Genomic DNA, 27,569 nt, shown 5'->3' with positions numbered 1-27,569 from the left:
TGTGAAGACATGCCAAAAACAAATAAAAAAACTTGGTGGGCCCACCTGAAATTTAGATCCCCTTAATCTATTACTTTTGTAGACTCAAGAAGTTTTTAACTGTGGGCGTTCCATCAACACTATTTCCTGTGTGATGTGGTCCACGTGAGATTGATCTCCCTCATTTTTGGGCTCATGCCCTAAAATGACCTGGAAAAAATGGATGGACAGCGTGGAGCCCACAGAGCACCGACCAGTAGCCAAACCTCCTCCATCTATTTTGGTGGCCATCACATGAAAGGACGTTAAAAACACAAAAAGAATGATATAAAATCCAAATTAACAAGCACGTGTCTATTGAATGGACGATTGGGATCAACCCGCTCGATGTGACTTTTCGGCACAACCCATCCAATCAAGGCCTCATGATTTGGGAAGTTTTGATTAACCTACAATGATGTGGAAAGGAGAGTATGCAAAATGCTAGTCCCGCGAGTACGATTGTGCACACCGGTAGCTTAGATACGTACAATTGTAAATTTTAATATCCATATGCGTTCGTAGGGGGTGGACCACACCACGCATGTGCCATATAATTAGTATGGACGTCTCATCATCTAGGTCTTACATCCGTCCATTTCTTCTTACAACGAGGACCATCCATTACCAGTTGAAATTTGCTATATCATCTCGATGTGTTTCTAAAGGATACACTGTGACCTTGGCCTTTGGATCTGGAGTCATCTTTCAATGATCCAAACCGTTTATTTGATGAGTCTCACCTTGGATTTGGATTCCAATAACAAGAACTCCTAGATGGAAAATTTTTAAACTTTAATCATTTGACTCTTTTACATGAATATGAATGGTTTCCTAACCTATGAATGATCAAAGCTGAAATATTTCAATCTGACATTCTAGCAGACCTGTCACCAGTTCTAGGTAAAGGAACATGAACCTGATGAATGGTTTGGATATCTTACACACTTGCACATCTGGCACGTGCCAAAAGATGAAATTCCAATCCTACTCGAACCCCCACCCTTATCAGGACGTATATGAGAAACGGTCCATGATGGCCAGACAGATATCCCATCCGCGCGCAGTCTCCCTCCCTCTCTCTCTCTCAGACACCCACCAATACCCGCACTCCCATGCACACAAACACGCACTCCCATATATATCTCAGTCTTACAGTCTCCCAAACCTTTTGTAAACTCGTTTTCATCTCCATACATGTGAGTTTTTAGTCTATCTCATACTGTCTCTTATACACCAAAGCACCATGTATTCACCTTGCACCACCCTTGATTTTTATTTTTTTATTTTTTTTATTTTTTCTTCCTTTAGGTAATCCTTTCTCTCTATAACATGCTTTTTGCTTGCAGGAGGCCAGAGAAGAATCCAATAGACCTCAACAACTTGCCTGAAGAGTGCGGCCAGGATCAATCTCAAGCAGGCGAACAAGGGTTGGACGAGAGCTCGATGGTGGCTGTCAAAGCTACTAAGGATACAAGTAGTAAGAAATATGAGGAAAGAAAATGATTATAAAGGAAGATGAGATGCGAAATCATAACCAGACCTCGTTTTTTAATTTTTTTCAAAAAAAAAAAATCATTACTGAAGATGAAATCCTTTACAAAGCGCTGCACAAAAGGATTCGGGCCCCCAACCTAACATAAAAGAGAGAGGACCTATCGTAAGAGGACAGTAACGTCCACCTATTGACAGAAGGCCAGGAAAAAGGGGGAAAGAAAAACTAAGTGCACGATCTGATCGTCCCTAGCCCCACCCTGTCCAAAACTATCATCCCTCGGACATGCGCAGGAAGGGACCGAGAATTGAGGTGGATCGTAGTTTGCTGGAGGGTGCTACCTTGGCGAGCCAGAGCGTAACTAGACCTCGTTTGGATGCACCCGAAATTGCGAGTAGTTCAATTACTGGTTTGTAGAAATGGATATTTAGTGTGTTTTGGGCGGCGTGGAACCAAAAAATACATTCTGTGGGATATTGTTTTTACTCACTTTTCAACCCAAAATCGAAATTTGGAGAAACAGTATCCCACCCAATGTCATTTCCAATTTCTTTGGCCACTCCAAACGCATAACCTAATGGATAACAATCCATTTGGAAAAATATTCAAACCATTCACAATCCGAGGCACAGCCAAACATACTAACTGGCTGTAGTTTGCTATGATTACAGCTTTTAGTCGGCTCAGCCAACGGTGCAATCTCTTTCATTAGATCTCCTAATCTTATTTCGTGAGAAAAATGGAGGTTGTTTGAAGTGTATAGTGACTTTTGAGATATGGATTTTTGCACTAGTCTAATCCAAGTTGGTCTTTACATGGTTTTGTTGTTGAAGAATGTAGGAAGAAGAGAAATGATAGGAAGAAGGGAAAAGAGGAGTGTGGGAAGATTTATGAGTGTAGGTTTTGTTCTCTCAAGTTCTGCAAATCCCAAGCTATTGGTGGACACATGAATCGCCACCGCCAAGGCAAGCCAGCCATCTTACGATAATACCGACTTGAATACATCTTCTTCACCTAACAAAAGCAAATAAACTGTTGAGATCACCATAGTAACAATACAAACTTAGATGTTCGACATGTATTGATGAATTGATATAAATTTTCTATTTGCATACACCCATGTCCATTTGGGAATTGAAATAGTACACTATATACTTTCAGTTCCTGGAATTGAAATGGGTGTGTGCAAATCAATCAAGATGGGTGTAGATATTAATTCCCCTTTAGATACTGAACAACAATGTTCTTAGGGTGGAATGAATTTGGTTAAACAATTTTTTCTTTGAGAATTGAAATAGTACAATTTTGTACACTTTCAGCTCCCAAAATAGAGATGGGTGTTTGCAAATCAGTCAGGTGGGTTTGGAATATCAATTCCCTTTTAGACATTTGAACTTCCTGATGTGGTAATGTGGCAACCATTTCTAGTTTATTTATTTTTGTTCTCCTTTTGAAGCAAGTAGTTATCTATAATCTTCAATATATTTTTTTTGTTTGTAGAGAAAGAGATTGAGACTCTAAACCGGGCTCGTCAGCTGGTGTACTGTAGTGAAAACCTCATGGAATCAGGTCCCTATTTAGGGTACGTAACGGACGTGAAGAAACTTCCATCTCTCCCTTTCTTTCTCATTTCCTTCTCATTCCAATTCATTTAAAAATAATAATAATTTAGGAATGCTTTTTCCTTTTCTATTTTATGTTTTTGCGCCTATCTCAAAGATAATGATCTGAAAGGTTTCATTGAGAAAGTGATAAAGAGCTTACAAGTTAGAAACGTGAAAGGGTCATTTTGAAAGGTTTCATACATGTGTTACAACTCTCATTGTTTCTAAAAATTCAAGATAGACCATGTTTACATCTTTCCATCCTTTCATCAACATTTCATCATCATCTCATCATCATCTCTTTCCTCGTATGATCGTCATAATTTCTCCTCCCATCACCATTACAACTACATCCACATAATGGGTCCTTACTCTTACTCCAGTGGTAGACTCTCGGGAGTTTCAACACCGGGTTGAGGGTTCGAGTACCCATAGGTGGTGAAATCCCACCATGGCGTGAGTGTGTGGTGGTGTGTCTGCGCGTGAAAAAAAAAAAAACCTACATCTACATAATTTCTCCATGTTTATCTTGATTTCATGTTTGGTTTAAACAAACAGGTACCCCACAATCCTGCCAGGAAATTTCAACCAAGGCGGATTCGGGGACCCATCTCTACCCTTCCGATTAAGCTACACAACAGCATCTTCATCATCTTTGCCCTCCGGTTTATCGCGACCATCTTCTCAATCTAACTTCTACTCATCCTCTTCTCATGATGTCTTCGTTCACGCTCCATACCCTTCTCCCCCCTCAACCAACCACTTCATCGGCCATGTCCACCAGAATCAAAACCACTGAGCTGATTCGAATTATGCCTGCATCAGAGTTCCAGTTACCCACAGTTTCCTAGTGGAAGCAGCCCATGTCCCGGCGGCGACAGATGGGCCATATCAGGATTATGTGGATGGAATGAACTCCGAACTGTAACCACAATGATAGGCAATGTTTGGTTTCTTCTTTGGTCGATCCGTTTCAAAGTTGAATATTTAAATTCTGTGAGAGTGGGCAGTTGTGTCTGTCCTGGGGTATGGGCTTCGTTTTTCTTTTCTATCTATTCTGCTCGCTCTCCTTCGTTTGTATTTCTTTCTATCAAAAAAAAAAAAAGTTGTAGAAACTTCTGTGAGTAGCCATTTCAGCGGAGAAAGGAAACATCTGATAAAGTGATGCCGCTAAAAGAGTACAGATGTGTACGTACTACGCATATGTGGGTTCATATGCAAGCACACCATTAGCTTTCGCTTGGAGCTGCCTTGGAGGTGCACATGTATGTACTGTGAGAAATGCTAAGGGCATTTGCTAGAAGAGATATCGTCAGGTGGGGCCCACTGCTAACATGCACTGGCCCAAAATTTAAGTTGCCCAACTCATCAGATGGCCCGCAGGTGCACGTTGGATATATTATCATTAATCATCCTTTTTTTTTTCACGGATCCAAACCTTTTGTTTTGCCGGCGGCGACCTGTAACCCTGAGGTCCACCGTGATGTCCATGTTATATCCTCTCTGTCTATCCATTTCGCCAACTCATCTTAGAAAATTATGGAAAATGAGGTAGATCCAAAATTCAAGTGCGCCACACTACAGGAAATGGTGGGAATGGAAACAAAACTTTCCTGGGGTCGACCGTGATGTTTATATGTCATCCAATCCGGTCATTAAGTGAGTCCAGCCAGGATGAAGTGTAAATACAAATATTAGCTTGGTCCTAAACTTCTATGGCCCCAGGAATATTTCAACCGTAGGTATTCAATCCCCACTGTTTCCTATAGTGTGGCCCACTTGAGTCTTGGATCTGTCTCACTTTTTGGCCTAAAATGAGCTGGAAAAACAGATGGACTGAGTGGATATAACGCAGAGATCACGGTGGAACCCACAGAACTTAGGGTTGCAGGGCATTCCAGGAAAGTCACATCCTGTTTTGATTGATAGTGTGTGGCCCACCGATGTGTGGATAAGGGCATGTTAAGGGCAGGCCCACCTTATGAGTGCCCCGCATCTCACACATGCACCACTTTTACATGCGTGCCATTTTGAATTACCTCTTCACCTGTGAAAGAGAAACTATAGAGATCTGAAGGGAGACTGACGAGGAGTTAGATTTCAACTGGAAAAATGAGCAGAATTGCCCACAGACACTGCCAGCAGCGACTCGCTACTGGAAGGTGCTATGCGGGCCTCACCAAAATGCATTTTTTTAATCGATGCCGTCCATCCATTTTTCCAGCCCATTTTACGGCATGAGCCCAAAAATGAGAAGATAAAAATCTCAGATGGACCACGCCACAGGAAACCGTGTTGATTGAAAGCCCACCATTAAAAATATTTTAGGGGCACAAGTTTTGGATCAAACTGATATTTTTGTTTTCTTTTTATTTAAGTCTTTGCGATCTAATTAATAGGTTGGATGAAAAATAAACATTACAGCAGACCTGATGTAGAGTGGGTTGTGGATAATTTCATGGCCAAGGAGATGGAGATGATCTAGACCATCAAAGCTTAAAACGGACGTATCTCACCGACGAGAATGAGTTATTGGACCTAAAATATATGATTTTGAGGTAGGACGGGCTACTTTAACAACCCAACCCCGCTATGCTGGGTTGTACAAGCCTGATTTGCAAAATAACATTAGATTGACGGTCGTTTTCTGTTTTAATTCCGTTTTTACTATAAATAGTAGGTTTTAGTTTAATTATAACTCTTCATCCATTGGGCTTTAGGTGTCACGCCCCAAACACGGAAATCGGGCTCACAAAATTTTCGATCGCCGAATCTAGTGCTGACAGCATCCGTAATACTCCATTCTTGGCTCCCAGCGCCTATACGCCAGATTCAAATCTTGAGATTCTACAAGGAGGATTTTTTTTATACATTTATCTCGTAATAAGCATAACCACAAGTATACCCAAATCATAAAAGCAACATCATTATCACATATCCACTAATATAAACTTGAATACAATGCTAAAAGGAAAATACATTTGTTAAATAAAAATCAAAGCTCCAGAAGACAGCTGCACGCTCCAAGCTCAACGCCGCTGCAACCTAATGCCACCTGCACGCATCTATCGTGCATAAGCTTATAGAAAGCTTAGTGGGTAGTAAAAGTATGTGCACAAGGTAAGTGTCAAGTAAACAATATCAGAGAAATCAGAGTAAGTGGAAGTACTGACAAACCCATAAATAATGCACTATCAGAAATACTGGTAAGTTCATAAATCACACAATATCAGAGTAATGCGAAAACATACTGATAAGCCCATAAATACCATCAGCCTTATGCAAACTATGCGATGCAAAAATATAATAAACCATAATCATATACTGAGGAAGCAATGTAGATCAGCTATGCAATGCGGAGACATAGTAAGCCAAATATCAGATACCGAGTCCACGAATACCGTCAACTTTAATTAGGTTATGCAATACAGAATCACAATAAACCAAATACCATGTGCTGAGGATGTAATGTAATATGCGATGCGAATGAAATGGCCAAGCTGGAGTGTGAAGTCAGGATGATAGTACGTAGTATCGCAGGCTACGGGGTCCACCACAAGGACTTCTATCCAAACCAGTCTCATACCTAAATTTGGATAGTCAGACTCAATGTGGTAAACTCCTGATCTCATGTTAGTCGCGCGCCCTAACCCAAATCCTGGCCATTGCGAAGATACACGTAATAAATAGTTACGTACCACCAGCCCGAGTGGATAGTGAATGAACGAATGAATGAGTATACAAGTCCTGCTTAATAAATTCACATATCAGTACGGTTTCTCTTTGGAAAATCACCGGGGTCTATTACACTTCAAACCAGATTGTCGTCCCATCACGCGCAACAAGGTGACTGGAAGAGACCTCACTATCCGCTTGCCAATATCGGGCCCGGCTTGTCGATAACAGACCCATTCCTCGAGCTAGTCAGACTCAACCTAGCATTGCCCCCTCTTCTCGGGCAGGTAAGGTGGCACCCCCTTCCAACCAACCACGACACAGTGGGAGACGCGGCTTAACGGTATATAGCCCTCATGAGCTCATGCATCCACTCAGTCTAGATGTTGGAGTAACCTCTAGAACCAAGAGGGTTTAGGGACTTTCACCTAGGGATATCTATAGCACCCCATGTAGAATAGATTTTCAGTGTCCCATCTGGCCATCCGCGATATGCCTGTGGAGGCTACGGCCCTAATATCGCTAGGGCGTATAGTAATCACAGCACACAATGTAAGATACATGAGTCATACAATCCAGTCATGCATCAATCCTGCGTATACTGTGTACTCATGTGAGACAATCTCCGCCTATCAGGGAGTCTCATAAAAACATGCCCAATGACATATGCAATGGTCAACCACATCTCATAACAAACATGCAGATGATGCGTATGAAAATGTATTATAATGCTATACTGTCATATACTCATAATCAGTATCAATAACCAATACCGACATTCGGCCTCGATAATTTGGACATTTAACCAACATTGCCCCCAAGGAGTGGCCCACATAGATCCTAACATATAGTAGACTATGGCCTCACACAAGGGCAAAATATACAATACCATGGGCCACACTTAAGAGCTTAATATACATCATGATGGGCCGTTCACATGGGCCTAACATACATCACAATGAGCTCTATCGCCTGGCCCTCAAATGTATCACAGTAGGCCTCATCTTAAAGGCCTCATATACACCACATTGGGCCTCAACCACGGGCTGAATACACATCACAACGGGCCTCAAATACGGGCCACATATACATCATATAGGTCTCGACAATCGGCCTCGGCAATATAAATTGGCCTCAATAATCGGAATCGACACTCGGAATCGGCCTCGATACTCGGCATCGACAATCGAAATCGGCCTATACAATTGGCTTCGACAAATCATAAGTCTCGACAATCGGAATCAGCCTATATAATAAGCCTCGATTAAATGAAATCGGCCTCGATACTCTGCCTCAACAATCGGAATCAGCCTATACAATCGGCCTCGACAAATCAGAATTGGCTTTGATACTCGGTCTCAACAATCGGAATCGGCCTATACAATCGGCCTCGAAAAATCAGAGTTGACACTTGGAATCGGTCTCAATACTCGACCCCGACAATCGGAATTTGAATCGATAATAGGAATCAGCCCCGATAATCGACCTCGATAATCGACCGAATAAGGCCTAAGGAAAGGTCATAATGAGGACTTTCAAACACCATTGCCCATCCATGTGGACATCTAACCAACATTGCTCCCAAGGAGTGGCTCATACAAGTGATTCATACACAACGTAACAGGCCATACATACATCGCATTTGGCTTCAACCATAGGCCTCAATACATTACAATGGACCCCACCCATGGGCCTTAAATACACAAATAGGTGAGCCCTACACATGGGCCTAATATACATCAAGCGGGCTACATCAATGGGCCGCACTAATGGGCCTTATACAATCAAGTAGGCTACATCAATGGGCCGCACTAATGGGCCTTATACACATCAAGTGGGTTACGTCAATGGGCCGCACTAATGGGCCTTATACACATCAAGTGGGCTACATCAATGGGCCGCAGTAATGGGGCTTATACAATTAAGTGGGCTACATCAATGGACCGCACTAATGGGCCTTATACACATCAAGTGGGCTATGTCAATGGGCCACATTAATGGGCCTAATACACATCAAGTGGGCTACATCAATGGGCCGCACTAATGGGCCTTATACACATCAAGTGGGCTATGTCAATGGGCCGCACTAATGGGCCTTATACATATCAAGTGGGCTACATCAATGGGCCTTATACAATCAAGTGCGCTACATCAATGGGCTGCACTAATGGGCCTTATACAATCAAGTGGGCTACGTCAATGGGCCGCACTCATGGGCCTTATACACATTAAATGGGCCCTGCACACATAACAGGTACGCAACTAGTGTGAGGGTACTCCAGCCAATCCATTTCCCACACGTGCATCTAGGTAAGTCCCACCGTCCAAGGACTGGACGGTGGAGACACATACATCACGTGGATCCCACATCCCATGTGGACGGATGGACGGAGTGGATATAGAATAAATACATCAAGGTGCGCTACGTTGGATGGCATAGATAAGACACAAAATCTAGGTGGGGCCTCATTGGCACCGTCCAGATGTGGACGGTGGGGATACAAAATACATACAGCAAGGTGGGCCCCACCATAACGTTTATTTTCCATCCAATCTGTCCATATGGTCACAAAGACCTTGTTAAAGAGAAAAAACAAATATCATTGATCCAAAACCTTTGTACTCCCAAAAAGTTTCAATGGTGGATGATCAATCCCCACTGATTTCTGCAGTGTGGTCCACCTGATGGATGACTGGATCTAACACACATTTCACGGTGGGTCCCATCCAGATGGACGGCCAGGTTGAAGCAAATATCCCAGGCGGGACCCACAGAACTTGCTGATGCAAGTACAGCAGCTATGTGCTGCGGGTACCAGCCCACCGTCCACCAGATGAACGGTTTGGATGAAGAACAGATGGACGATGGGGGTATAGAACAGATACATCACAGCGTGGCCCACGGTGTGCACGCAGCTGCACGTACAGCAGCTGTTGCAGCGGCTACTGGCCACCGTCCATTAGACGGACGATTTGGATTCAAATAGATGGAGGGTGGGGATTTAACCCACTTGCTGACGTAAACACATCAGCTATATGCTGGTGTGGTGGTAGACCAGCCAATCCTCTCTCACGGTGGGTGGGTCCCACATGCTGGGCTCAGTACGGTGTGCTTCCACCTGAGATTTGCATCTGCTTCATCCCAGCCCAGGGTCTTGGATGAACGGCGTGAATGAAACACGTGCCTCGTGTGGGGCCACAGAATCTGCTGACGTCAACTCACAGCAGGCATTGCTGCGAGTGGTGCGCCATCCAATCCGCTCATCAGGTGGGTCCCAAGTACGTGGCCCACCTGCTGTATATACGCCATCCAATCAGTTCATCAGGTGAGTCCCACGAGATCGGTGGGCGGTGTGGATTTTATTCCACGCTTCAGCAGCCAAGCTGCTGCCACGTGGGGTGGGTCCCACGTACGTGGCGGACGCGGATTTCCTGCGAAAGCCTTTCTCAGGAAGTTCCTGCGCAAGGATTTTGGGAAGGGGCCCACTACACTGTTTGTGAGAAATCCAACCCGTCCATCCGTTTTTCAGTCACTTTTAGGATATGAAACAAAAAATTAGGAAGATCCAAAACTCAACTGTGCCATACAAGATGAAACAGTGGGAAAAGGAATTCCTACCGTTGAAACCTTCTTAGGCTCCACCTTAATGTTTATATGCCATACAAACCGTTTATTAGGTCATTTTTAGTGGGATGAATTGAAAAAACCAAAAACTTAGACCGATACAAACCTTTCGTGGCCATATAAATATTTCAACGGTGGTCACAAAATCCCTAATGTTTCATCTTATGTGGACCATTTTAGTTTTGGATCCACTTTATTTTTGGTAAAATATCCTAAAATGTGACTGAAAAACGGATGGACGGGTTGGATTTCTCACAAACAGCATAGTGGGCCCCACCTGGAATCCTTGCGCAGGAACTTCCTGCCTTTCGCAGGAAATCCGCGTCCGTACGTGGCCACCTCCATATGTGTGCGTGTGTGTGTGTGTATATATATATATATATATATATTATTTATATTATATTATATTATTGTTATTTTTCTTATTTCTTTTGAGCAGCAACCAGCGTCCAGCTATATGGACGCTGGATGAAACACATACAGCGGTGTGGCCCACTGTCCAAGCCATGGACGGTGAGGATTCACACGTGCATCATGGTGAGGTCCACCGTGATATGAAGGAGGTGAATGTAAACCGTACATCATGGGTCCGGGCGGTACAGCGTCATCCAAACAATCCAACACCGTCCAGATCATCTGGACGGTGTAGATGCAACGAATACATCATGGTGCAGCCCACAGCACCATGGATGGTGTGGATCAAATCATGCATCAAGGTGGGCTACCAGTCATCACATGAAGAGATAGAGAGAGAGAGAGAGAGAGCAGGATGGACGGTGATGGAGGGATACAAAACATACATCATGATTAAAATCTCACAAATCGAATCATAAAATGCACCCACCTCAAGATCTCTTCGTCCTTCTTCCGTCAACGCGTTCTATAGCTCCAAAGAACGTGATCCAACGGTTGAGATGAGGCTTTGATGGTGGAGATGGGAGGTAGGAAGGTGGGCCACACCAAGCTCTCTCATAGAGATTGGAGGAGCTTGGAAGTTGGGTTGCTTGAAAATGGGGAAGTGAGAGAGAGAGAGAGAAAGAGGATGGGATGTAAAGAGAGAGAGAGGGATGAGTGTGAGTGATAGGTGATGTGTACTTGACATGTAAGGGATGGGTTTGTTAGAGAGAGTTGACTTTAGAGGAGGGGTGGTTGTACTTGACATGATGTGATGATTGATTGGATTGATGGGATTGATTTGACATGTTCTCTCTTGGATTTTGCAGTTGCATGACATTTTTCTCGAACTGAACGTAGGCATACATCTCCTGGCCCGGGTATCACCTTGGTGCGCGAGACGTGGCGTCGGAACTGCGGCGACGGCGCGGTCGCACTGTTACAAGTCTCGAGTCAAGCTGACTCTGAAATACGGGATATGACTAGGGGTTGCGTGTAAATGCTATCTACCCATCGCGGGCCACCGGAATTCGACTGGGAGAACCGCGGAAGCGTACGGAACAGTACATGTTAAGATTCGGGTCTTGCATTAGGGGTTGTGCTCAACATGAAAAGTGCTTAGAATAGTTAGGTGAACAGTACGATCAAGCCAAATAGGAAACTTACTATTTTTGGCCGAAAACCTTAGCCACTAGTAGACATCACAACCGTCTATAAATAGTAAGTTTACTGTTTATAGTAAGTTGCAAATTCTAAGAGTTTTAGTTGTAGTTTGATTTCGAAATTTCTTCCATTGCTTAGTATCCTATTTAAAGGGCTGTAGACTCATTTATTTTATTCATCAATCAATTTCGAATTTTATAGAATTTATTTTCTATTTTTCTTGTTCTTTTCCTCGTGGATTCGAGAAGTATCTGTGAGGAGTCCAGAGAAGTTTCATGGATTCGGAACAGTTATCCCCTTAAGGAAGACAGTGCTCGACCTTACGTCCTTCCCCGCGTCAGTTTGGTATCAGAATGAGGTTTTCTTCTTAGATTGATGGCTTCAACGACGGGTCGAGTAACAATCACATGGACGGTGCTCAATGAAATTTACCTTTAACGGTGGCGACTTTCAAAGCAGCACAATGAGAGAATCGGTAAGTCGTGCAAGGGCTGCAGATTGCTATTAGTTGCATAACGGAGGCCCTAGGGAAGCTCCATTTTCCTGGCAGTGGTCCACCACCAGTAACTGCTGAAACTCATAATTGCCCTGATCGCAGGATGGTGCCGACAGTGCACTAAAGGACCATTCCTAAGGAAAGGGGATCCAACGACGAGGAGGTCGACGACACGGTCCTCCAATATCGCAGACAAGGGAGTGATCGAGTAGATCGGAAAGATCGAAAGTTCAAGATGAGGGTCGATATTCCTAGCTTCAATGAACAACTATAAATTGAAGATTTTCTCGATTGGCTTTCTGAAGTTGAGTGATTCTTTGATTTTATGGATATTCTTGAAGAAAAAAGGTTAAGCATGTGGCCTACAAGTTGAAGGGTGGAGCTCCATCTTAGTGGGAACAACTATACCTTGTATGGACGAGACAGACGAAAGCACCAATCCGCACATGGCATGCAGCGGATGAAGCAACTACTACGTGCACGATTCCTCCTTAGTGACTACGATCAGGTACTTTTCCAACAATACCAAAATTATCGGTAGGGTAGTTGGACAGTGAGAGATTACGCAAAAGAATTCTACCACTTGGCAGCGCGTAACGATTTGGCTGAAATTGAATCACAGTAAGTCATCCGGTTCAATGGTGGATTGCTTATGGCGATCCAGGATCGGGTCTAGATGTCGTCTGTTTTGACGATGAATGATGCAATCAAATTGGCTACCCTAGTGGAAGTGCAACTTGAACGTCCTAACACATGTACCTATCCTACCAATAGGGTTGCCGCGGCAGGTCCGCCCCAGTGAGCTCACAGCCCAGAGGTAAGGAGCTCATAGGAGCACACACTTAATCTCCTACACCCATGAATAAAGATCAGAGAAGCGGGCAATCTAGGTCCCTTAGGGGTGTATCGATTGCTGCTAGTCCAAGCATGATCTCAAACCTCTATGCTCAGCCAAGGCCCGACAATTGCTGTTGTTGTGGCTAATCGGGTCACATATCAAATACTTGTACCTAGCGACAAATGGTGAACCTTACCATCAATGATGGTAGTGTTAAAAGCGCCAATGATGATCCAGGTGTTGAGGAATCAGAGCACACCACAGAAGATGAGGCGGATGAGGCAGGTTGGGTTGAGCAAGATCATGACGCTCGTCGTGAGGCGACTATTATATACACCAAGGAAATATATCACCCACAGTGATATAACATCTTCCGAACTAGGTCACGGTGAACCAAAAAGTCTGCGATGTGATCATCAACAGTGGGAGCAACGAAAACATCATCTCCAAGGTAATGGCAGAAAAGTTGTAATTGAAAACGGAGCGTCATCCCTACTCATATATAATCGGTAACTGAATAGTGCACCATATCCTTTTCAATTGACAGACATTATAAAGACGAAGTAGTATGAGATGTGGTTGATATGGAGGTATGTTACATACTACTTGGTCGACCTTTTCAATCTGATCATGACGCCATTCATAAAGGGCGAAATAATGTGTATATTTTCGTCAATGACGGTCGAAAAACCATATTAGCCCCTATGGATTTAGATGGACCACTTGAAACTTCTAAAGTGTAGGACCATTTCCTCTTAACTATGCGGGACTTCATTTGGGAATCCAAAGAAACAGGACAAGCATATGCATTAATTGCAAGAGGGAAATAAATCGATCCCTGATGAACTAAAATCCTTATTGCATGATTTTAAAAAAATTTGACTAAATGACCTTCCCGATGGACTACCTCCCATGCGAGATATCTAACACCATATCGACCTTGTCCTTGGTCTGGCTTACCCAATCATCCTCACTATCGAATGAGTCTGAAGGAGTGCGAAATTCTACAGGGACAAGTGAAGAAACTAATCTGTAAGGGTCTCATCTGAGAAAAGGCTGAGCAGAATTGAGTAGAGGGCCTCAACGGAAACTGGATCTGGATGGAGGGCAACAAAGGATAGTGACGATGAATCCAGAGTTGAGTAGAGAAGTAGGGAAGGCAACAAAGGATAGTGGATGGCAAACTGTTCGAAATAAATGAACCAAGAATGGAGAATGGAGTCTCTTCTTAGGAAATCTGGCATTCGACATTACTGACGATGACCTAAGGAAGAGATTCAGCCAGTTTGGAGAGCTGTTCGATGTCTAAATTCCAACTGCAGCCCATTCAAGGAGAAAGAAGGGTTATGCTTTTGTTAGATTCGAAAGAAAAGGGGAAGCACAGACAGCAAAAGACAGGCTTAACGATCGATTCCCGGGAAGAAGAAGAATGGTTGTAAATGACGCCATCCAACGATCTATACCAACCAACATCAATGTGCAAGGCCAAAAACCCAGATCTGATGCAATCGACAAATCTCAGGAAAGCCATCCCGCTCAACCCATCGAGCATATAAGCAGAGAGAGAGAGAGAGAGAGATAGAGAGAGCAACTCTACCCGTTCAAGTCGCGTCTACCAAAGAATCTAAAGTCCCCATCACCGTAATCTAGATCCAAGCGTACGGTACAGATGTCTACGCACATGACTCATGAACGTCCAGTTTTCGAGCTTTTGAACTATGCTTATCCTTGGAAATTGTCATGACACAATCCAGACCGTCCAAATTGCGGGACAGTCCTGGATCGAACATAAACCTGAAAATATCCGGAGATACTGATCCTAGTCATCTAGTTGGTGTAGATGGTTAGTGTACGTCGATTGGAAAGCCAAAACACAAAAGTATAAATCCAAATCCATCAGGTGAAATCAAATGGTTTAGATCGTATCATCAGTGTAACTTTTGGGCTATATCTGTCCACAACGAGGCCATAACTTGGACAGTTGATCATAGTACATATGTGCCACGCTGATCATGACTGGCAGTGACGACCGGTCTTTGAGAAATTTACCACTGTACGACCCATTTATGGCCCATTTACACGTTGAAGCCCACCTCATTTTACCTTACCAGATTAAGCCCCGGCTGTACGGACGCCTTCCCAAAGGTCGAAAATGCCCCTGCTTTTTTCCTTCAAGCGGACCGGCTTGTGCTCGAAGACGATCGCTGACGCTCCTCAACTCCGAGTTGTACAACGGTTCAAAAGAGATCAACGTTACGTGGGCCCCACAGTTATGTATTTATTATATCCACAACGTTCATCCGTATTTCGAGATCATTTCGGAGCATTATAAAAAAAAAAAAAAATCATATCCAAAGATCAAGTGGACCACACCACAAAGAGCAGCAGAAAATTGATTTTCACCGTTGAAACTTTTGTAGGGCCCACCGTAACATTTATTTCCATCCAATCCATTAATAAGGTCACAAAGACCTGAACGAAGAGGACAAACAAATTTCATAATGATCCAAAACTTCTATTACCCCTAAAAGGGTTTCAACAGAAGACGTTCAAAGCAAAAGCATAATGGTAATGTTGATGTAGACAGTTTTATAACTGCGGATTATAACCGTAGCCATAGATACCATAATTAGTAGTCATGAAAGTTCCGTAATCATAGAGGTCTGTCCAGGGTGGGCTCGCCGAACTAGCGTCCCCCGCCCGCTAGTTACTGGCCTGTCCGGCGGAGCCACGCCCACCTGGTGGCCCCTATGGCTACAAATTATAACCGTAGCTATAGACGGACTGCTTTTACAATTTTTTTTTATTTTTTTATTTTTTTTTATTTTACATGGAGAACTTTATTCTACCTACAATTTTCTCTAACACATATTTATTTAACTATGTATATATAAGCACATAAAGCTTTTTTTTCTCTCTTTTTTTCATTTCTTTCTTTATTCATTTAACAAGAATGTCTTCTAAACTAAAATTAGTTATTTGACGTACCCTTTATGATTTTGGGGTAGGAGAAGCTACTTTAGCCAACCAACCTAGTTATTTTCTAAGATTCCATCAGGTCGATGGTTAAAAATTCATTTCATTCACTTCACGATCAATTTTAATCAATTTGTGGTCAATTTCATTCATTTCATTTACTTCGCGATCAATTCCATGCATTTCACGGTCAATCCCGGCGATTCTCCTTCACTTCACGGTCAATTCCATGCATTTCACAGTCAATTCCCTTCACTTCACAGTCATTTCCACGCATCTCGTGGTCAATTCACTTCACTTCACGGTCATTTTCATGCATTTCACGGTTAATTCCGACGATTCCGTTTAGATTCACGGTCATTTCCATGCATTTCACGGTCAATTTGCTTCACTTCACGGTCATTTCCATGCATTTCAAGGTCATTTCCGGTGATTCCATTTTGATTCACGGTCATTTCCATGCATTTCACGGTCAATTCCAGCGATTCCGTTTAGATTCAAGGTCATTTCCATGCACTTCACGGTTAATTCCCTTCACTTCATGGTCATTTCCATGCATTTTACGGTCAATTTGCTTCACTTCATGGTCATTTTCATACATTTCACGGTCATTTCAGGCAATTCCGTTTGGATTCACGGTCATTTTCATGCATTTCACGGTCAATTCACTTCACTTCATGGTCAATTCCCTTCACTTCATGGTCATTTCCATGCTTTTCACGGTCATTTTCGGCAATTCCATTTGGATTCACGGTCATTTCCATGCATTTCACGGTCAATTCACTTCACTTCACGGTCATTTCCATACATTTCACGGTTAATTCGCTTCACTTCATGTTCATTTCCATGCATGGGAATGACTGTGAAGCATTACCCGAACTCCCGAAGGAATGACCGTGAAGTGCATCGAAATGACCGTGAATCTAAACGGAATCGCTGGAAATGACCGTGAAATGCATGGAAATGACCGTGAAGTGAAGCGCATTGAACGTGAAATGTGTGGAATGGCTGTGAAGTGAAGGGAATTGATCGTGAAGCGCATGGAAATGACTGTGAATCTAAATGGAATCGCTGGAATTGACCGTGAAATGCATGGAAATGACCATGAAGTGACGCAAATTGACCGTGCAATGCGTGAAAATGGCCATGAAGTGAAGGGAATTGACTGTGAAATGCGTGGAAATGACCATGAATCTAAACGGAATCGCCGGAATTGAGTGTGAAATGCATGGAAATGACCGTGAAGTGAAGCGAATTGACCATAAAATGCATGGAAATGATTGTGAAGTGAATCGAATTGACCATGAAGTGCATGGAAATGACCGTGAATCCAAATGAAATTGCCAGAAATGACCATGAAATTTATAGAAATGACCGTGGAGTGAAGCGAATTGTCCGTGAAGCATGGCAAGGACCATGAAGTGAAGGGAAATGACCGTGAAGTGCTTGGAAATGACCGTGAATCTAAATGGAATCGCCAGAATTGACCATGAAATGAATGAAAATGACCGTGAATCTACACGGAATCGCTGAAAATGACCGTGAAATGCATGGAAATGACCGTGAAGTGAAGCGAATTGACCGCAAAATGCATGGAAATGACCGCGAAGTGAAGGGAATTGACCGTGAAGTGCATCGAAATGACCGTGAATCTAAACGGAATAGTTAGAAATGATCATGAAATGTATGGAAATGACCATGATGTGAAGCGAATTGACCGTGAAATGCATGGAAATGGTCGTGAAGTGAAGGGAATTGACCGTGAATCTAGACGGAATGCGTGGAAATGACCGTGAAATGCATGAAAATGACCGTGAAGTGAAGGGATTTGATTGTGAAGTCAATCATTTCCACGCATTTCACGGTCAATTCGCTTCAATTCACGGTCATTTTCATACATTTCACGGTCATTTCCGACAATTCCGTTTAGATTCACAGTCATTTCCATGCACTTCACGGTCAATTCGCTTCACTTCACGGCCATTTCCATGCATTTCACAGTCATTTCGCTTCACATCACGGTCGTTTACACAGTCATTTCCAGCGATTCCATTTATATTCACGATCATTTCGATGCACTTCACGGTCACTTCCCTTCACTTCACGATCATTTCCATGCATTTTGCGGTCAATTCACTTCACTTCACGGTCATTTCCATGCATTTCACGGTCATTTCTAGCGATTCCGTTTAGATTCACGGTCATTTTGATGCACTTCACGGTCAATTCCCCGCACTTCACGGTCATTTCCACGCATTTGACGGTCAATTCGCTTCACTTCACGTTCATTTCCATGCACTTCATGGTTATTTCCACACATTTCACGTTCAATTCACTTCACTTCACGGTCATTTCCATGCATTTCATGGTCATTTCCGACAATTCCGTTTTGATTCACAGTCATTTTGAAGCACTTCACGGTCAATTCCCTTCACTTCATGGTCATTTCCATGCATTTCACGGTCAATTCGCTTCACTTCACGGTCATTTTCATGCATTTTACAGTCAATTTCGGCGATTCCGTTTAGATTCACTGTCATTTCTATGCATTTCATGTTCAATTCGCTTCACTTCATGGTCATTTTCATGCATTTCACAGTCATTCCCAGCGATTCCGTGTTGATTCACGGTCATTTCCATGCATTTCATGGTCAATTCCCTTCACTTCACGGTCATTTCCACGCATTTCACGGTCAATTCTGTCACGCCCCGAAATTCGAGTACACAGTATGCACCCTCAGACCCGAGTTTCAGCCCATGACACGTACACTGAGTGTACCAAGTTCATTCAATTATACAATTATTCATTTACGTATTAGCTCTACCGTAGATTTACATTCCATTCATACTCAACAACATCTCAAAAATAAGAAACGATCATTTATTCCAATAATTAATCATAAACATAACTAAGGACCCTCTCAATTGGGATCTTATGAAATGAAATAAACATGTCCAACAACTTGAAAAAATTAATTTACAATCTAAGAAAATTAAATATAATTAAAGTAAAAATATCACGACTAGTCTAAGGCTGCAACTTCTTCTTTTGTCAAGTAGGGTTACGTGTCCCTTAAGTCGTTTTTGGCTTGACCACATATTCGTATTTTTGAGCCACCAGCCCACCCTCATTCACATCTGTACGGTTTTTTCATCAATAAAAAATATAAGTTGGCCAGGCTTAGTGATATAACCCAGTATGATTCATAATCATATCAATTAAAATAATATAAAAAAATACATGTACAATGATGTAAAATGGGGTATGAATGCATCAGATGGGGTGATCGTCCATCTACTTGGGTTGGAAGTCGTCAACTCGCATCCACCCGTTGGGTAGGCTTCTACCTTTCAGTAGGCTTGGGCATAGCCCGCACTGGTAACGCTCTACCAGGATCGACATTTCTTCTAGGGAGGGCCCCTAGGATCGACCATGCATTATGCAATGCAATTAATGAGGGATGGTATGTAAATGCATATTTTTCATATTTGGCATATTTGCCTCGATTAAAATATTCACATATAAATTTATCGTACAATTATCATATCAAAATATTCAAACCAGTAAATCAATCAAACAATCACAATGATTTATTTTAATTTTAATGAATTATGAGACAAGTTGGGTTACTCACCTGAGTCTGGTAGTGTAGAATCCACAGGGTAATTATGTTGGTTTGAATTCAGAAATCCTATTAGTTATATCAACAACATTATTATTCATATGTTTTTATTACATGGTGGGGCCCACCTCTGATTAACATCCTAGGTGGCCAAATCCAAAATAATCAAATAATTAAAATTTCTATTCTATTTTTTTATCCTTTTTAAGATTATAAAATTGAATGATAATTACTTAATCGGGGTTGTCCATCGGATGGTCAAATCATTTAGATTCTTGAGGTATTATCATGTTTTGCCGCTACACATTAGATGGATGGTGTGGATCTAACTGCATATACACCGATGGCCCATCTCAACCTTCTACGCAAAGTGATACCAACACTTGCGCAAAAATCTAAGATTACTTTATTAAACACTTTTAGATCTAACTAATGTGGCCTATCTGATTGTTAGATTAATCTAAAAATTATGGCCCTTGTATATTTTGGCCTTAAGGATCATATGATCCGTACAGATCTATCTTAGCACAATTAGATTCCATCCATTTAATTTATTCCTAAAATATTACTAATTAGACCAAAATCATAAAAACATCACTTTATTAAAATTGACTCTACACACCTCTACAATAATGGTGTGGATGATCCACGCCATCCATTGTATAGATCAAGAAGAAATTAACAACATAATAAAAAGTTAAAAAGATCAAACGATTAGAACTTACCTGATCGAGCCTTCTTAGAATTTCCTCTTCCTTTTACTTTAGGCTTCCTATCTCCTTTTTTTTTTTAATGCAAAAACCTTCCCTATCCCTTTTAAAAAAAATTCTCATAAGATAGGATGAGCACATCCTCCCTTATCCTGAATTTAAATTTTTTATGATATTTAATAAAAAAATTATTATTACCACTTCAAGAATCGATCTCTAAACCTCTCTCTTAACTAAAAATTTCGCTACCAACTCAACTATTGACTTGTTTTTATTTTTTATTTAAAAATAAAATCTTTAAATATTTAATTTAGTTTTTTAATAATGTACCAAAATTTAGGGTTGTTACAAATTCGCTTCTCTTCACGGTCATTTCCATGCATTTCACGGTCATTCCCGGTGATTCCGTGTTGATTCACGGTCAATTCCACGCATATCACAGTCAATTCCCTTCACTTCACGGTCATTTCCTCGTATTTCACGGTCAATTCGCTTCACTTCACAGTCATTTCCATGCATTTCACGGTCATTCCTGGCGATTCCGTGTTGATTCACGGTCATTTCCATGCATCTCACGGTCAATTCCCTTCACTTCATGGTCATTTCCATACATTTCACGGTCAATTCGCTTCACTTCATGGTCATTTCCATGCATTTCACGGTCATTCCCGATGATTTTGTGTTGATTCACAGTCATTTCCATGTATTTCATGGTCAATTCTCTTCACTTCACGGTTATTTCCATGCATTTCATGGTCAATTTGCTTTACTCCACGGTCATTTTCATGCATTTCACGGTCATTTCCACACACTTCATGGCCAATTCCCTTCACTTCATGGTCATTTCCACGCATTTCACGGTTATTCTCAGCGATTCCGTATTGATTCACGTTCATTTTCACGCATTTTATGGTCATTGACCGTGGAGTGAATTGTCCATGAAATGCGTGGAATTGACCGTGAAGTGAATTGGCCGTGAAATGCAGATTCGGTAGCAAAAATCAATATACAGGCTTGGATTGAAGAATCTGCATGCTACGGATCCAATGGTTATGTGCATGTGTATGAGTCTTTGTACTCCGTCGACATACCATGAAGATACTCAAGCCGCCGACTTTGACGAAAGATAAAAGAAATAATTCATCAAGCTACGTCTCAGAAGGATGGTGAATCTCCATCCTCAGCGTACACGTGGAACATTCAGAAGATGATCGTATACGATTTCTGGTGCACCAACAAGTAAATAAACCAAAAGCCAGAAAAAAATAAACCACCGGTGTAAAAAAATCAAAAGTTATTTAAACGTCCACATTTAACTAGAGAAAGTCTGTTCAAATGCATAGCAATAGTTTTCTGATGGATGAAATATTTTATGTGCAGACCATCAATATAGTGTCCCATCAAATGAACATTCCAGATCAGATTAGTGCCTTTTCATACTTTCTATGAGAAGATAGATGCACAGAACTTATGTAACGAGTTGCATATAAACATTTCTCTCGAGGTTTCCTTTGGGTGGCCGTTTGTCGCAGCAACGTGGCTACTGACAGTGCTCTGTGGGTCTCAAAATGATGTCTGTCTACTGTCCACGCCATCCACCCATTTTTCCAGACTATTTTACTTTATGATTCCAAAAATGATGTATATCCCATCTCATACGAACCACACCACATGAGAGAGTGGTAATCGAGCACTCACCATTAAAAACTTCCAGGGAGCCACAAAAGTTCCGAATTAAGCTGATAATTGTGTTTTCTTTTCGTGCAGGTGTGAGTGACCTAATCAACCGGTTGGATGATAAATAAACATTGCAGTGAGCCCAACGAAGCTTTTAATGGTGGGCATTCAATCTCAACTGTTTGCTTGTGGTGTGGTTCAATAGACAATTGGATCTCTCCCGTTTTTGGGTTTACCGTCTATAATTATTTTGAAAAATATATGGACGGTTTGGATAAAGCAAATATATATTATGCAGAGCCCACAGAGCATTGTCCAGTAACCACCTGGCCACCGACGCACTTATCGGATAAGAAGACATACCATACAAGTTGGGTGCATCTTAACATGGTGCACTTTCATCATATTATGCATAGGAAGGTGGCCTATCATCGTGATCTGAAACATCTTCCAAGGTTTATCAACTGTGAAATTTCCACATCTGGAGAAAATGGGTCCTTATCAGGCGATCCTAACCGACCAAAAAATGGACTGTTCCAACCCTTGAGTGCCTGTTTTTGAGATATAATTAAGTTTTTACCGGTCAACTTGCAGGCCGTTCGTTCAATCGAAGGCCGTTTGGGATTTACTTCTATTACGATGAAATGCGTTCCACTCGATCATATTTCGATTGACCACTGATCACCTACAGGCAAAATACCCGTATCATCATTTTTCATCAAAATACCATTTGCGTAGGGCATCAATACCATTGAAATGAAAGGCCCAAGCATGAAGATTTCCTGGTACAAAAAGTCATCTGGTCCGATCACTAGATGGGCCACGCTGTTGGAATCAGAAGGAAAACCAGTGTTCTAACTAACATACAGGTGGGGTCCACCTTTGAGCATATCAGCCTGATTTTGAGGAGGCTGATCATCATGGTGGGGCATTCCTTTTTCATGGGTCAACCCGGCCCAATCAAATGGACCCGTACTGAATCGTTCTATCTATGTTGAATGGTGGTTACTGTTGGGGGCAAAGTAGATTGAAGGACGAGTGAGAAAAACAAAAACTATACATTGAATGGCGGATAGAAAACATAGTACTTCGCATGTTTGGCTTGAAATCTTCACTATAAAATGAAAGAATAGAAGCTCATGATCTCAAAACACCAAGAAATTCGACCCAAAAGAGAAGAAAGAACAAGAAACAAAACATGGGTGGTGAAGAAACAAAAGGTGTAGCTGATGCAATCGACGTCCCACACCAAACGGAGGAGATGGGGAGTGCCGAAGCTGTCCGTTCGATGGGTGGGAACACATTAGTGAAAGTAGTAATCGGTGAGAAAGTGAAAGAAGCGGTCCCCACCAAAGAAGAGAAATGTGACACCCAAGTGGAGCCTCAGCCACAGGAAGGTGTGGCCCAGATTGAGAAAGAAGATAATGATCAGAGGTTCGGCAGCCAACCGACGGTTACGCTGAATTCTGGTAGGAAGATACCGTTATTGGGGACGGGAACAGCATCCTTCCCTATACCGCCAATCGAAGATCTAAAGAATGCGATTCTTGATGCTATGGAAGTTGGGTACCGCCACTTCGACTCTGCGGCCCTCTATCAGAGTGAAGAAGGGCTTGGAGTGGCCATAGCTGAGGCCCTTGAAAAGGGCCTCATCAAGAGCCGAGATGAGCTCTTCATCACCACTAAGCTCTGGTGTAACAACGCATGCCCAGAGCGTGTGCTGCCGGCTATCCGTGAATCGCTCAGGTAGTAGTCTTATAGCCTTTCAACATGATCATCGTTGTCATAGATTTGTATTAACATTCCATTTAACTATTTATATTGTATACCATTTCTCGAATGATCGTGATCTTCCAACTGCCCACGAGCCACACAAATCAGATTGTACCCGTGATCTGGTTGCCAAAATATTTGGAATGGCTGACGCAGGGATGGGCGTGATGAGGTCGAGCACCACCCATGGGATTGTTGTCGGACCTATCATTAGAAGCCATAAATTTGAGGAGAAAGATGAGTTCGAGCGCCGTCTTCCTTAGGGGATAATTACTTTGAATCCACGGAACTTGTCTGTACTCCTCACTGAGATTTCTCGAATCCACAAGGAAAGATAGAAAATGGAAATAATTCTTTAAAAAAAAAAAGAAGAAAGAATTTACAATCTCTTAAATAGTGATATTAACCCTAGAAAAAGTTTCCGAATCAAACTACAACTCAAACTCTCTAAAATCGTGACTTATTATAAATAGTAAACTTACTGAGGGTCATGATTTCCACTAGACATCATGGTTTTCGAACAAAAATAGTAAGTGTCCTATTTGGCTTAAAAGAGTGGATCAATAAAAGGTGGGCCCCACATGTACCATAAGAAGCACTGTGAAGGTGGGGCCCATATTTAATTGGAGTTCCTTGAACTGCACATGTGGGTGGCTAGGATTTGATCATTTCACTCATTCTGACCATGGGTATCATGTGATTGTGGTCTCCATTGCAGGAAGCTAAAGTTGGAGTACGTGGATTTGTACTTGATTCATTTCCCAGTGAGATTGAAGGAAGGGATATTGGACACGACATGTGAGAAGGATGATATCCTTCCCCTTGATATGAAATCCACATGGGAAGCCATGGAAGAGGTCCATAAGCTAGGCCTTGCAAAGTCCATTGGAGTCAGCAACTTCACTTGCAAGAAGCTTACAGATCTACTGGCCCACGCTAAGATCCCTCCTGCTGTCAATCAGGTGGGCCACTTTGTCAATTACGCCAGGTGTTCTCTTTTTTCATTTTTGTTATGATGCGTTTGTTGGAATTCATGTCCTACCAATCAAGAGGCATAAGTGTACTTGATGTCTCAACATATACAAGTAGACTGTTCGGCAATCCAGACCGTTGGCCAGATGGTCCTAAATGTAGTTGGGTATGATGGTAGTCATTAGTCTTTGGCTTACTTCCTAAAGCTGTTGCCATTTTTCTGTCTGAACTGTCTGTTGGTAGGTCAATGATAGAATGACCATGATCTACCAATCTGGGAGGTTGTTGGGGCATACCCAATCGACATTGGGGCCCACAGATCAAGTCTACATATATAGCTGAATTGTGGGCCCCTCCAGCATGGATGGTGCATCATGAGCTATAATTTCTCAACCACTATACCATGGGCCCGATGCCTTACACCAGTTGTTTTTCTTTCTTCTTTCCTCTATTAGGTGGGCCAACATGTGTATCGACATGTTGCGGCCATCTAATCAAGAACGGACGGTGATAAAACGCCCCCCATTTGCGTTCTGATGGTTTTTCTCATGATCATATATCAGGTGGAGATGCACCCAGTTTGGCAGCAGAAGAAACTGAGGGACTTCTGCTCCGACAAGGGCATCCATGTGAGTGCGTACTCACCTCTAGGAGCCAAAGAGTGGGGTTTTGATGTCGTTCTCGGCAATGCATTGATCAACGACATTGCTCATGCCAAAGGAAAAAGCGTCGCCCAGGTGCGTAATGCATCTTTCCTTTTACTGCACTCTCTTTAACAATATATACCACAGCTGCTATACTATTGAATTGGATTCCAATAACTAGTTCAATAAACTTCAAATGGCCAAATCACAATCAGCTATCTTAGTGTTACATTTGGAATAAATGTAACTACAATTTGAATGCTAACGAAGGTTAACACAATTGGATCATTTCCTATATTGTAATCCAATTCAATTGTTCAGCCAAACATGGCATAGCCACGACCAGTCTTTAAACCTGAATTGCCTATGCAGATTGCATTGAGATGGGGATTCGAGCAAGGTGTGAGCTTGATTCCGAAGAGCTTCAACAAGGGGAGGCTCAAACAGAACTTTGCGATATTGGACTGGCAGCTGACAGAGGAAGAGCTACAGAAAATTGGAACAATCCCACAGAAGAGGATCGCAACGATGCCAGAGTTCATATTTCCGGATGGTATGTTCAAGTCGCCTGAAGAGTTTTGGGATGGAGAGATGTGAGATCTTCACTTGGGTTTTCTATACAGACTTGGTGGCACAATAAACAGAAATAAGCAACCTTATTAAGGAAATGCAAGCCCAAATTCCTGAAGTGATTGTACTGTTTTAATGTGTTTTTTCCTTGAAGTGATTGTACTGTTTTAGTGTGTTTTAGTGGATTTATCTTCCACATCGTAATGCGTTTTTGTTGTATTGCATTTTCCATTGTTTGGCTGAGTTTTCAATCTTCTCACTGGGTTGCCTTCCATGTTGGTTTTTCTTCATCCTTTTCATAAATGTGGTTCCTTTGTCAACATCACAGCACATGTGTGTTTGGAACAACTGTGCTGGATCTGAGCCACTCATAAGTCGGGCCTCACCATAAAATCACCATCCTACTCAACTTAGGAGAGAATATAATCAACATTTTCAAATAAAAGAGAAATACATAATTCCACTCTTTTTTTTTTTTTTTCTTTTTTTGCTCAAAACCTTGGAAGTTTCATTGATCAAACAAATTTACAAGCATTTGGGTGGGCCCAACAAAAAAGATGGCGGCCGCACCTATCATATAGCGCAAGGCTAAATTGGACAGAAGGAAAACTCTACAAACAGGAAAACAGAAACACCGACACGGTCACTGACGTCTAAGCATACCAATCCTTGCATTATCTAACACTAACGCGCCTCTTACCAACCTCGGTAGCTGAGAGCGACGAGAGAAGATTTTGTCTGGACAACCCTCGCTAGCCATCCTAGCTAGCGCATTTGCCACCGCATTCCTGTTTCTAAAAGTGTGGCTGAACAACAGATTTAGGCTCCTAACCTTAGCTTTAATATTCCCTAGAATGTACCAAATATTCCATAGGTTGGACAAGCCTGAATCCCCCAGAGCATCCACAATGACCTTCGAATCAGTTTCAAGAATAACATTCGCAAGGCCTAGATTGGAACATATCTGGAGCCCATCCAACATTGCCCGAGCTTCCGCGATAGTGTTTGTAGAGACTTCATAAAATTTGTGATAAGCAAAGATGAGCCGACCTAGATGATCTCGGCAAACTCCTCCACCACTCGCACCTGGGTTTCCTCGCGAGGACCCATCTGTGTTTAGCTTCAACCAATGTTCGGGGGGTTTTATCCATTTGACAAGGATATGATTGGATATAGGGGAGTTGGTAGGGGAACCAAGACATAAGAGTTGGATGGTGATATTCTCAGCCAAGGAGTTTCCATCAGGAGCTTGGATCAGGGAGCCGATCTCATGCAGCCAATGACGGACATTGTAGATGATGCCTACAACAGACATG

General features: G+C 42.2%; 2 protein-coding genes across 2 annotated transcripts; both read left to right on the top strand.

Moving 5' to 3' along the window:
- Positions 1 to 1,330: 1,330 nt before the first annotated feature.
- Positions 1,331 to 3,211, top strand: LOC131230575 (zinc finger protein STAMENLESS 1-like). Its single transcript, XM_058226483.1, has 3 exons — positions 1,331 to 1,498; positions 2,347 to 2,478; positions 3,014 to 3,211. The coding sequence occupies exons 1-3, from the start codon at positions 1,351 to 1,353 to the stop codon at positions 3,166 to 3,168; spliced, it is 435 nt and encodes a 144-aa protein (XP_058082466.1). The 5' UTR covers positions 1,331 to 1,350; the 3' UTR covers positions 3,169 to 3,211.
- Positions 3,212 to 23,381: 20,170 nt separating this feature from the next.
- LOC131237654 (non-functional NADPH-dependent codeinone reductase 2-like) lies at positions 23,382 to 26,525 on the top strand. The gene is made up of 4 exons (XM_058235544.1): positions 23,382 to 24,040; positions 24,786 to 25,029; positions 25,603 to 25,776; positions 26,056 to 26,525. Exons 1-4 carry the CDS (start codon positions 23,493 to 23,495, stop codon positions 26,278 to 26,280), a joined length of 1,191 nt encoding a protein of 396 aa, XP_058091527.1. The 5' UTR covers positions 23,382 to 23,492; the 3' UTR covers positions 26,281 to 26,525.
- The last annotated feature ends 1,044 nt before the right edge of the window (positions 26,526 to 27,569 follow it).

The sequence above is a fragment of the Magnolia sinica genome, chromosome 2, assembly GCF_029962835.1.
Source record: "Magnolia sinica isolate HGM2019 chromosome 2, MsV1, whole genome shotgun sequence".
Classification (NCBI taxonomy): domain Eukaryota; kingdom Viridiplantae; phylum Streptophyta; class Magnoliopsida; order Magnoliales; family Magnoliaceae; genus Magnolia; species Magnolia sinica.
This window is presented reverse-complemented; position numbering and strand designations above follow the sequence as displayed.

Excerpts from the sequence above, each read along its gene's own strand:
- LOC131230575 (XM_058226483.1), top strand. The coding sequence starts at position 1,351 with ATGCTTTTTGCTTGCAGGAGGCCAGAGAAGAATCCAATAGACCTCAAC. Across the intron at positions 1,499-2,346 it reads AGCTACTAAGGATACAAGTA|AATGTAGGAAGAAGAGAAAT; the intron begins GTAAGAAATATG and ends TTGTTGTTGAAG. Across the intron at positions 2,479-3,013 it reads CATGAATCGCCACCGCCAAG|AGAAAGAGATTGAGACTCTA; the intron begins GCAAGCCAGCCA and ends TTTTGTTTGTAG.
- LOC131237654 (XM_058235544.1), top strand. The coding sequence starts at position 23,493 with ATGGGTGGTGAAGAAACAAAAGGTGTAGCTGATGCAATCGACGTCCCA. Across the intron at positions 25,030-25,602 it reads TCCCTCCTGCTGTCAATCAG|GTGGAGATGCACCCAGTTTG; the intron begins GTGGGCCACTTT and ends ATCATATATCAG. Across the intron at positions 25,777-26,055 it reads AAGGAAAAAGCGTCGCCCAG|ATTGCATTGAGATGGGGATT; the intron begins GTGCGTAATGCA and ends TTGCCTATGCAG.